At 40.6% G+C, this 13,277-nt stretch overlaps 1 protein-coding gene across 1 annotated transcript in view; it reads left to right on the top strand.

The window, feature by feature from the left end:
* The window catches only part of LOC126291600 (ankyrin repeat and SOCS box protein 3-like), a 291,789-nt gene that overhangs the window by 209,272 nt on the left and 69,240 nt on the right, over nucleotides 1-13,277 (top strand). Inside the window, exon 8 of the mRNA XM_049985135.1 lies at nucleotides 4,499-4,677. Within this exon, the coding sequence (XP_049841092.1) occupies nucleotides 4,499-4,677 (179 nt within the window). The remainder of the gene's footprint in view (nucleotides 1-4,498; nucleotides 4,678-13,277) is intronic.

Below are 13,277 nucleotides of genomic sequence, written 5' to 3'. Positions count from 1 at the left end.
CCCCAGGGGTTGCCCAATAGACTATTTTACCTCAACAGCCATTCACCTCATCATCACATAACACACCGAGAGGTTGAGGGTTTCTTTTTTTTTTACAAAGGTGTGTACCTTCCTTGTGGTCCAGGGGTGAGACCAAGGGTGGTGCTTACCAGTCACCGGCTCAGGATGTCCTGGTCAACAAGTCTGTACTCAGCAATTGAATGCTGAGCCTCTGAGGGGTACTGCTGTGCTGTGACAGACCCCACAATTGCTAACAACTGTGACCTGAAGTAACAACCTGTGACTTCCTACACTGTGATGCTAACACTCTCCAAAACGTTGGAAAAATAAGACCTCTTCTCCAGTACCCACCATACTAGTTGACAATGGTAAATGAGGGTAGTGCATAACTGAGATTAACTGCTGAATATAATGTGACACCATTTGTCAGCAATTCAAGCTTTCCGGTCATGGCACCACTCCATATGCACCCACGTGTATTGGGGTGCTAATGGCAGCCTGCAGGACAGTAATTTCCCAGTGCAGCTGCTAATCATCATCGACCAATGGTACAGGGTGATGCAGAATGTTGCTGGGAGTCATTACCTGTTCTCAGATGGCAGGCACAGATATCAAGGGGGTTATGACATCCTTAGTACAGACTGACAGACCTTCCTTGTGGTAATCAGGTGTGGTCACCCTGAACATTGATGATGAGTATGCTTGCCTTCTCATTCTCATGTAGTAGTTTCAGATCATGCTTTTGTTCAATAGAATTTTGCAAAACTGTTTTCTGCACTATACAACCTCGAGAGGTTGTTTAACAACGTTTTGCGATAAAATAAATATGAAGAAGATAAATAATTTGCCAGCAGTGTACCAACACAGTGTCTGAGGTGTCATAATCCATGCATATTATAAAAATGAGTGTATGTATGTATGTATGTATGTATGTATGTATGTGGGGGCCACTTTGTATGTATGTAATAGAGGGAAACATTCCATGTGGGAAAAATATATCTAAAAACAAAGACAATGAAGGCCTTTAAATATGTCTGCTTGTGTGTATATATGTGCACATGGATATGTGTGCATGCATGAGTGTATACCTGTTCTTTTTTACCCCTAAGGTAAGTCTTTCCACTCCCAGGATTGGAATGACTCCTTACCCTCTCCCTTAAAACACACATCCTTTCGTCTTTACTCTCCTTCCCTCTTTCCTGACAAAGCAACCGTTGGTTGCGAAAGCTTGTGTGTGTGTGTGTGTGTGTGTGTGTGTGTGTGTGTGTGTGTGTGTGTGTGTGTGTGTCAACATACCAACGCTTTCGTTTGGTAAGTTATATCGTCTTTATTTTTAGATGTATGTATGTATGTATGTATGTTCAAAACTTTGTAGACATATCCTTGGGTCAGGCAGCAACGACTGGCATGCCATGGTAATCTGGGTAGGTGGCTTATTGGCTATGCACCTGCCTAATAAGCAGGAGACCTGGGTTCGATTCCCAGTAGTGGCGAAAATTTTCAATTGCTTCTATGATATATATACATAAAATGAGAAGGTATGTCAAACACTGAGACACATGAAAAACTGCTGCACTGTGCATAATGATTAAATTTACTACTTCTTTGCTGTTCATTCTATTCATAACACATTTTTCAGACTGTATCCACGTATGCTGCTTAATGTACCTACAAAATTGTATCATTGTATGACACATAGCTTAAGAAATGTGATGTCATGAACACTGAGGTGTGGAAAAATGCCATCTCATGCATGGAGTTTAAATACATTTGTTCTTTACTACTAAAACACATATACAGTCTAGTAAACTTATGGAAGTATCTGACATGTGGCAGCACTTTTGACAGCTTTCAGCTGTGAAGTGCAGGTGGCTATTGACAAAAACAATAACCATCTACAGAGCTGTGAAGAGGCATTATCATAGAAATATTTACAAAATCTTGTTGCAGACATGTGAAGTATCTTTGCCCATCATACACACTCTCTCCAGGATACTGCACTTATATAGTTGCACATTACATATTTCTTTGTATGACCATTTCTTACTTTCAAAGTTATTTTCACAAATACATGGAAATAATTCTTTTTGATATTACACTACAAACACAGTTCATTTTTGTTTTCATTTATAATAGAAAACTGGCAAAATGAACACCTCGGCAATAACAGGTTTGCCAGCCAGTGAATAAATAACATGCATGTATGCATGGTAGTGCAGAATACTACTGTATGTTTGCCACAGCTACACTAAAGGAATTTTCACAATTGTTTGTACTCATCTGTGTTTGGACAACATGTACCAAATTGAAATTAACTTACACAATTAACTTGTGAAGTGACTCATTCCACACCACATGGCATACAAACTTTAGTATACCTGCCTTTTGTGGCCACAAATTTAAGTGGTCCTTGATTCCACCATAAGCAATGTGCATGTCACATGCAATGGACAGAACTTTTGAAACATAGGTTTCCTGGTAAAATCTCATGGACTCTAAAGCCAGTTGCATGTTAGCAGTAGCCCTGATTCCTCATTTCTCCCTGTGTAAATTTGCTTGTTTATGCATTGTACATTCTTCATATAGTTGTGCACTTCTCCACAATTGATCCTGACATAGCTTTCTGACCCTCTGCTCACCAGTTAGGGTATCATTCAGGTGCATGTCACAGACATTAATCACCATGTTCATCCTCAGTATTCTGTGGACTACCTTCTCTCTATATGAGATGTAACAGTTGGCAATGAGTACTGCTCACAGGGCAGACATTGAGGTAGATAATGGGAGCATTCCAAGAAAGTTTTAATGAGGCTGCACTGCAAAAGGCAACACTTCTGGATTGGGAAAAACATTCTTTCGCATTGGTCAGTGTTAGACAGTCTGTGGAGAGGAAGGAAGAACATATGAGAAATAACATGGGCCAGTGTCTCTGCTTCAATTGAACAATTTCCTCTGAAGGACAACACACAAAAATTCTTTAAGGTCAACCTTTTTTACTGACATTCATAAGAGTTATCAGATAGAGACATGAATGAGCACATTTTAACATGCCTTGTTTTAACTCAATTTCCAAATGCAGTAAAAAATAAAAGGACTGTGTGGCATTGTTGACTGGGAAGCCCCAATTGAGGAAGTTCGGCCACTCAATGCAAGTCTTATTTCAGGAGATGCCGCATTTGGCAACTTGCATGTTGGTGATGATCAAATGATGATGACAAATCAACATCCACTCCAAGAGCAGAGAGAATCTCCAACCTGGCCAGGAATCAAACCCAGGCCTGCTGCATTGTAGGCAAACACATTACCACTCAGCTAAGCAGGTGTGCCTCAAAATGCAGTGAACCGTGCCAATGCTATGTTTTAAGATGAATGTGCCATTTATTGCAGATCATGTGCTAGATATATTGTTGTGCACAGCCTCATAAACGAACACTTACCAGAAAAGTGAATGGGTAGTGATTCACCACCAACAGCAGCTCCCTTGAAACGTCCATAACCCACCCCCCTCCAAAAAAAAAAAAAAAAAAATTAATAATAATAAATCATGTTCTCACCACATCTGACAACTCAATAAGGGACTCATTAAGGCACGTGTATCTGCACATCATTATGCTACAAATAAAGAACTTTGTGATGCTACTGAGGGTGGATTTAACACTGTAACACTGGACATGCTTAAAGATGTGTCAAGAGCAATATAGAACCACATGGAAAAAGGTTAACAACATGATGAGGAACATGCTGATGTATTGGAAACTTAATATGTACAAATCAATTTAGCATTTGATATTAGGGTGTACGGGGACTTCTCGCCTACCATGTAGATCAGCCACAATACCAGTATCAAATTTTTGTATGCAGATCACATTTCATTGTCTGTTTTCTTACACAATTTGTCATCATCACCCTAGTAACCTATCAGATCCACAATGACAAATTAGAGGATAGTGCAACTTCTCAAATGACTACCCCAGTGTCAACAGTTTTGTCTGTTATAAATTTCAAACTGTATGTTTAACATAAGCAAATGCCAAAACTGTTTTATCAGCCATGCCTGTGGGATATAAACACAGTGTCAGCAAGTATGGTAGTATGATAACTACACAATGGTTGGTGGGCCCAGCTCACAATCCAAACCAACCAAAGAAATGATGCAGTGCATTGCTTACTTTGACTTATGACAGAGGTACATAGTGTCAAAGAACCAGCTGTGAAGCATTTTTAAATGTTTTGGAGATTTATGAAAATGGGAATTTTCTAGAAAAATTTTGATTTTGCAGGAGACTGTACTCCTTTCTGGGATTAATGCCAGGCTAACATTTAAACATGATAATCATGAACTACCATTTGTCAGTTGATGCATTGAATTACTGTTTGATTTGATGCAATGTATGAAACTATCACTATCGGTTGCCTTGTTATTGTTTTAATATCTAACATTTCAATGTTGAGTAAAATGCTATTATTGAGTAGTAATAAACATTTCCATGTGTTGCAGACTACAATCAGTTGAAATGCTGTTGGAGTGGTGTCCATTTTTTTTACTGAAGACAATTAGATGCAGAAGTGAGATCCTTTCAGAAGATTACAGTGCCATTGGTCCTGCTCCATACCTTCTCTACTACAGGGCTGAGCAAGCAGAAGCATTGCCTGCACTGGAACTGCTCCTTAAATATGGTAGGCTAAAGTATAGTAATTCTGCGAAAGTTCCACAACAAAAATAGTGGTTTATGAAATGTTAATCCCTTAAAATAAATATGTCTTGGCATTGTTACTTACATATGTGAAGAATGGCATGGGGGGAGGGGACACATTTAAAATGAGAGGTTCAGATCTCTGTATCAGACCACTTATCTTTCAATAGTTAATCATAAACTGTCATTTTATGAACAAATTCAGCTGTTCTCTGATTGTGTACAATGAGGAGATAATTTATTATTACTATTTTTACTATTTTGATCAGTTTTTGTCTCTCTCTCTCTCTCTCTCTCTCTCTCTCTCTCTCTCTCTCTCTCTTTTTCTTTTTGATCGCTCACAAGTGAATGGTCAGACCTGTCATGTCAAAACATGCTATAATTGTCTGGCCACATGTAGTTACCATCACTTGAAATCCTCATGCTAAATTTCAAACAATGGTAAATGCTGGATGGAATGTAACAATATTATGAAAATTATGGAAAGTTCTGGTTGAGAATTATGAATTACTTAGGAATAAAGATGACGACTCGCCAAAAGTTTTCATTTACAAAGGAGTAGCCACATATATATAATCTGCATTTATCATAAATTAACTTTTTTTCCAAGTTCTTTAACAACTATAATCATCAATGAAATGTTTTTGGAAGCTAGTAATTTTTCACAGGTTTTTGTGCCGCCTTAACAGAAATCTCATTTTTGTGTATCTGCTTCAGTTCTTATAAGTAATTAGCAACTATTCAGCTCAACTGATTAAAAGATAAGCAGTGGACTTAATTTAACGTTATTTGTTAACTGTCTTGTAATATACTGCATCAGCAAAAATGCATCTCTACTGTGAATGGAGTCCTCAGATGTGGGATGAGTTGGTTGACTTTTGTAAGCAGTTGGAAGAGCTCTCGAGAGTCATGTATGTGTCATCTGTACCAGAAGTACCTCAATTACTATCCTCTCCTGTGGATCTTGTTCCTGTAACCAACAAACTTGAGGTGCTTTCTCTTACAGAAACTGAGCCAATGGGACTCACTCCACCTTTTTTGTCCAGTGTCAGGACTAGACAAACAGAAGAGGATAGAGACCTATTAATCATCAGCAGGTCAAACATATGGCCAATAATGGTACCTCTTAGGGAAAAGGCAGCAAGGGACAGGAAAGGACACCATGTTCACCCTGTGCACTTTGTGTGTATGCATGGAGACCATATGCAACATGTTGAAGATGCTACTCTGGCAGTCATTGAGGGAACAGGGTGCAACCAACTCGAGATTGTTGCTCATATTGGAAGAAACGATGCTTGTTGTCTGGGCTCTGGGGGTCACACTTGGGGTCATTCCAGTGACTGCCAGAGGAGGTTGAGAAGACCCTTGCACGTGGAGTTTCAACAAAGCTCACACTGTGCAGCATTGTCCCCAGAACTGATTGTAGGCCTTTGGTTCTGAGTTGAGTGGAAGAACTGAACCAGAGACTTTGGATGTTCTGTGATAATCCAGTCTGTAACTTCCTGGACTTGTGCCATAGGGTTGAGAACTGTGGTGTTCTCCTAAATAGGTCACATGTGCACTATACATCAGAGGCTGCTACTCTGGTAGCTGACTATACATGGAGTGTACACAAGGGTTTGTTAGGTTAGGTGACAATCTACCCAATCCAGATAACGATAATGATATGAAAGCCAGAAGTAACAGTGTAAGATTGAAAGAAATGCCTCGCACAGGTGAGAGTATTTAAATCCTAATCACAAAATGCTGAAGCATTTACAACAAAGTGTCAGAGTTAGGAGTGATCATGAAAGGAAATGAAGCTAACAAAACACTATGTAGAGAAAGCTCTTTGGAACCTGAAATTGATTGGAGAAAATTAAAGTTTATATCAAAAAGATAGGCAAATGGAAAATGAATATGATCTATTTGTCACAATAGACAAGAAAGTAAAATCCAGTGAGGTATACATTGAAGCTACATTGAGGTTGTTTGGGCAAAACTCAGATTCATGGGTGGGTATAAAAAGATGACTGTATTCTTCTATCGCCTGGCAAACTCATCTCTAATGTAACTGAAAACTTCAGAGAGAACCTTAGTTAACTTGTACATAAGTTCCCCAATCATACTGTAATTGTTGATGGAGACTTTAAGCATACGACAATTTAATACTGTAAAACTTCCCTAAATGCCTTATCTGAAAGCTACCTGGAACAGATAGTTAGGAATCCCATCCATGATGGAAATATATTGGCTCTAATGGCAACAAAGGGATCTGACCCCTTTGAAGATGTCCACGTTGAAACAGATATTGTGACATGGTTGTGTCAACAATGATTACCAAAGTACAAAGGTAACTAAAACAAACAGAAAGATGTATATGTTCAGTAAAATAAATAAAATTCAGTAGTGTTATATCTCATTGAGGTACTTGAAACTTTCATTACAGGTCAGGAGCATGTAGAGGAAGTCTGGCTAAAGTTTAAAAGAATAGTTGACCACATACTGGATAAATATGTACCCTGCAGAACAGTTCATAATGGGAGGGAACCTCCATGATACAAAGTCACTGTAAAGAAACTTTTAAGGAAACAAATTGCTGCATAATAGGTGTAAAACAAAGCATAGGGCTATAGACAGAGATGATGAGTGAAACAAGTTCAGCTGTCAAGAGAGCAATGCATGCTGCCTGTAGCAGAATACTGCTAAATAACACTTCACGAAATCCAAAGAAATTCTAGTCATGTGTAAAGGCTAATAGTGGCACTAAAGTTAATGTCCAGCCCCTACGGATGAGACAGGAACTGAAATTGAGGGTCGCAAAGGAAAAGCTGTAATGCTTAATTCCATTTTCAAATGTTCGTTTATAATAGAAAACCCAAGAAAATTTCCCCAATGTAATCCTTGTACCACTGAAAAGATCAATGAAATAAGTATTAGTGTCACAGATGGTGAGAAACAGCTGGAATCATTTAAACTGAACAAAGCTCCAGGGAGTCAACCAGATTCTACATGTATCACTGTAATCTATCATGGATCCCTCAGACAAAAAACTGTGCCATGTTCTTAGAGAAAGGCACAGCTCACACCTGTCTACAAGAAGTGTAGTAGAAGTCATCCACTAGAGAAAGGCACAGCTCACACCTGTCTACAAGAAGTGTAGTAGAAGTCATCCACAAAATTGCCATCCAATATCCTTGGCATCAATTTGTTGTATAATCTTAGAACATATTCAGAGTTCAGACATAATGCAGTGCCCTGAACAGAATGACCTTCTCATTGTGAACTAGCATGGATTTTGAAAACAACCCCCATGTGAAATCCAACTCTCACTTTCCTCACATGACACACTGAAAGTCTTCAATCAAGGCAATCAGGTGGATATGGTATTTCTTGATTTCCGAAAAGCATTTAACTTGGTACCACACCTACACTTACTGCCAAAAGTATGATCATATGGGGTATCAAGTGTTCATGTTGTACATTAATGACCTTGCAGATAATACTGATAGTAAAATCAGGCTTTTTGTAGATGATGCAGGTATCTTGACAAGATTTCGAGGCGGTGCAGAGGTTGGAAACTTACTCTAAATATTGCACTTAACTAAATGCAAAAAACATAATATCCTAGGACTAAATATCAATGAGTCACTGATGCAACTGGCAAACTCATTCAAACACTTGGGTATAACACTTCATAGGGATATGAAATGGAATGATCACATAGGTTCATTCGCAACTAAAGCAGGTGGTAGACTTTTGTTTATTGGTAGAGAATACTGGAGAAATGCAATCAGTCTGCAAAGGAGATTGCTTACAAATTACTCACCTGACCAGTTCTAGAATATTACTGTAGTGTGTGGGGCCCATACCAAGTAGGACTGGCAGGGGATATTAAATGTATAGAGAGAAGGGTGGCATGAATGGTCACAGGTTTGTTTAATCCATGGGAGAGTGTTGCAGAGATACTGAAGAAACTGAGCTGTCTTTAAATGATTATGCTAGGAATATACTACAACCCCCCTATAACTGCTCACATAGGGATTGTGAGGATAATATTAAAATAATTACTACACATACAGAGGCATTCAGTCATTCTTACCACACTCCGTACATAAATGGAACAGGAAGAAGCCCTAATAACTGGTACAATGGACCATACCCTGTGCCATGCACATTAATATAGTTTGAAGAATATGCATGTAGATGAAGATGGGAGAAATGCTGCCTCATCAATAGGTACAAAACAAAAGGTACAGAGCTTTGTTAGCTTTTGAAATGAGCTTCCTTTTTCCAGTTCGTAGGCACATGTGCCCTCTCTCTCTTTCTCCACTTGCATCCACAACATCCTAGTCCATCCCTATGCCACTCCTACCCCAAATCCCCTGCCACAATGATCATACGCTTGTGGAAGTCCCAGATGCAAGACCTTCCCAATCCACCCACCCAGCACACCTACTCCAGCCTGTCACAGGCTTATCCTACTCCATTAGAGGTCAGGCCACCTGTGAAAGCAGTCATGTGATATACCAGCTCTGCTGCAACCACTGATAAGTGATTTACATTAGTATGTCAACCACGCAGCTGTCAGCTAGACTGAATGGCCACCATAAAACTGTTGCCAAAAACAAGATGGACCATTCAGTGGAACAACATGCCGCAGAGCGCAACATGAGAGATTTCAACAGCTGCTTCCCCACCTGTGCCATCCGGATCCTCACCACCACCACCACCACCACCACCACCACCAGCTTTTCTGAGCTGTGCAGATGGGAGATCTCTCTGCAGCACATGCTTCACTCCCAATCTGCCTGGTGTAAACTGACTTCATCCCACCACACAATTCATCCTCTGTCCCAGTACCCCAGCCCAATTTGTGTCAGCTAGTTGTGTGCTGCTATTTGTGCTCTTGTTTGTCCTGAACCCCTAGGTAGCCCACAGATGGCGCCCCACTCTCCCACGAGCCACTAGACACTTCTCCCCTAGCCTCAACCTGCCTCCTGCCTCTCTCCATCCCTCACCTCACCTCACCTCACCCCACTCCACTCTGCATCACCACCTTAACCCAGTACACTCACCATTAATTCATAAATATTATGAAAATGATAGTTGTTACTCAACATACAGTGGAGAACCACATGACCAAATTCTCTTGTTGCTGAGGCCAGAGTGGGCAGTGTCTGAAATTCCTTACAATGGCTGCTGGATCAAAATTCCAAAAGCACAGGCACCAAATGCAAAACAATCAATTTCCGTCTAACAGTGCAGCACAACATACTGAGGCAAATTCTGTTCATGTGTTCCTTGAGTTAGTTATTTTTGGTACTAATTACTGTATTGCATATAGCATTTATGAATTTAGTGGAAAATTTTAAAAAAATCCCCCAACAGAACTGCATACTTTGTCACTACAGCTTCAAAATGCTGTTGGGTCAGTGCAAGTAGTGGAATAGCCTGTGCTGCTTGTGATGTATCTGTGTATATAGTGTGGGGAGTACCCTGCTCATCCTTCTGCTTGCAGACTGACTGCATCTACAGCTGCAGCTATAAGCACATCCATAGTAGAGTAATGGGCCACGTAATTTTAAATAAGTAGCAGTGAGATTTTAATTCTGTTGTGTAGAATAATTATAAAAATGGATCAGACTTTGTAGTCAGGCAGCACAGCCTGGATATACAATTTTGAGGATAATATTACTTTAAGTCCTTGATCTATAGACATGACCAGTTTAGTAGCATTTTAGCTGTAATCACTAATTCATGGTGAAATATATATATAAAAAATAGAGAGAAACTTCCACATGGGAAAAACATATTAATAAATTAATAATCATATAATGTGTGTGTGTGTGTGTGTGGGAGGGGAGGGGGGGGGGGGGGGTGCGAGTATATACCTATCCTTTTTTCCTCCTAAGGTAAGTCTTTCTGCTCCTGGGATTGGAATGAGTCCTTACCCTCTCCCTTAAAACCCACATCCTTTCATCTTTCCTTTTCCTTCCCTCTTTCCTGACGAAGCAGCCGCCGGTTGTGAAAGCTCGAAATTTCCTGTTTGTGTGTTGTTTTATTGTGCCTGAGAAATGGGAATAGAATGACTCGGCATTAATGGTCAGCAATTTTTTTGCTAGCATAAATAGCATAAAATAATATACAATGCTCCTATTAAATCTAGAAAGAACAGAATTATAATTAAAGTAAGAGTCAAGCTGGTAAAATACCCTAACAAGTACCACTCACCATGAGTACCACTACCCGGTGAGCTAATGGGTCCACATATTCCAAAAATATAATCAAAAACAAATTGAATATGATCAACAATGGGACTAGGTAAAATTAATCAGCTCATGGTCCGTCATTTATTTAAGGAAAATTGAAAAAAATACTGGTAAAATCCCAAATACTCAGTCTTAAATAGTAATTAATTGGACAAAAAAATTATAGATGTATTCTAAGGTTTAGTGTGAAACTGACATGGACTGAGAGTGAGTTCAGTTTCATATCATATCTAACCAAATGAAAGTAAAGCATTGTGAAGCCAGATGGCAAGAGACGCACTTACCCTCCCATGTGTGCGCATTGGTTGTGTACTAACAGGCAGCATGTCAAGACAGAATTGCAGAAACACCATACAGCAACATGAAGAAGTGGTTTCTGTGGTTTCTGTGGAGTCCTCTTGTCCTGTGCCGTGTCTCTCTCTCTCTCTCTCTCTCTCTCTCTCTCTCTCTCTCTCTCTCTCTCTCTCTCTCTCTCTCTCTCGTCCTGTGCCGTCTCTCTCTCTCTCTCTCGTCCTGTGCCGTCTCTCTCTCTCTCTCTCTCTCTCTCTCTCTCTCTCTCTCTCTCTCTCTCTCTCTCGTCCTGTGCCGTGTCTCTCTCTCTCTCTCTCTCTCTCTCTCTCTCTCTCTCTTTTGTCATCTCCATTGATTGTTTCTATTCCTTTAGGGGGTATCAAGTTCATGGAGAAAGGGACCGATGGCCCTCGTAGTATGGTCCCCTTCAGTCCCACAAACCAACCAATCAGATATCTAGTACCATGAATCCTTTGTAGAGTTTCATCTATTTTTGCAGTTCTATCACTTTCTCTTAGTACTATCTCATTTAATTTCCTCACAGCTAAAACTACTCACACATCCCCATTCTTCTTTTTCACCAGGACTAAGCCATTGTTGTATCTACTGTTAGATCTTTCAATTATTCCCCCCTGCAATATCCTCTGAATTTCTCTCCTAACTGCTTCCTTTTTTGCAAATAGAGAGGGTGGCTGTGCACACAGCGTGGTGTGGGTCAGAATACATGGGGAGTGTCTGCTGTCAACCATGCACTTAACTGGCTCGGATGAGAGTGGCATTGGTGTCACACATCGAATGACGAAGGCTACTGAGTCAAAAGGCTGGTGTGTGTGAGAGAGGGGGAATGTTTCTCAATGCGTGGGGTGGCTGCTTGTGTGGTGTGCGTGATCACGTCCCATGCACAACTGTCATTAGAAGCACTGTTTGAAACGCAAGGCACTGAATGTGGCAAGTGCATCATGGTTGCGGAGCATACAGGATGCGAATTGTCACACGCAATTAATGTGTTTTGGACTACCCTGTCGAGTGTCCGAGCTGGTGTCAGCCGGAGAAGCTCAATTAGGTGGTGAAACTGTGGGCTGCAGTTTTAGCAGCTAATTAAGAGATATTACAAGCTTCTTGTAGGTATGCATAATGCATTGTTTCAGCTTGTCGTCCTGGCAGAGTTGTGCTCCTGAGTGGTATTTTGACAGTAGATTAGTTAGACAGGTCACAATGTCACCCACGAGGGAGGAACACTTGTGTCCTCACTCACATGTTGTGAGAGAAGCAGAGCAAGGAATAAAAGTGTGGGAGCACTGTATCTGAGTGTTAGTGGGATGGTGTAGCACTGAGCCCTCAACTGCATTCAGAGAGAGTTTGTAATGGGGAAAAACCCATACCAGGAATTGGTTCATCAATGTCAGCAATGTAGAAAGTCCATGGAAAAATCAGAGAATGAGATTGGTGTACCATAACTTTGACAGAGCCTGAGGTTTGTAATGTTGATGCATTGACAGCTTGTAGAAGTGACCTCATCAGTGAAAAAATGGGGGGAGCCATCGATGTAGGTATGATACATATATAAACACCAGAGTGAACAAGGAAAGTGAGCTGTGACAAAATGTCAGCCACATACAAATGACCGCTCAGCAGGGTGGACGAGTGGCTGGAGTGCAGTGTATGAGGACACCTGTGAGGTTCCCTGCAGGATTCATCGTCTTTTAGGTCCTGCGGTCAGCGTTTGGGTGCTGGCAAGTTATCCAGCACTTCTTAGCATCCTTGCCAAAAATCTTGTGGTATCAGCGGTATGTATGAGCCTGATGTGGAGGTGACTGCAGCAGCGGATTAGGCTTGCCCTTGTAGATTTAATCTGGCATGTAGTCTGGCACATATAACGCATCAGCGATCCTGGGGTGCTCGGATGGTGAAAAGAACAAGCAGATACTGCCAGGCAATGTACAAGGCACAGAGCTGGAGCAAGCCCTGCCTCTGCCAGCAGATGGCCAGTAAGTGGGAGCATTGGAAATGTTACCAATGATGGTGTCACTAAAGTGGAGTT

This window comes from Schistocerca gregaria, chromosome 9 (genome assembly GCF_023897955.1).
Source record: "Schistocerca gregaria isolate iqSchGreg1 chromosome 9, iqSchGreg1.2, whole genome shotgun sequence".
NCBI lineage: Eukaryota > Metazoa > Arthropoda > Insecta > Orthoptera > Acrididae > Schistocerca > Schistocerca gregaria.
Note: the sequence above shows the minus strand (reverse complement) of the source record. Positions and strands in the feature narration are given on the sequence as shown.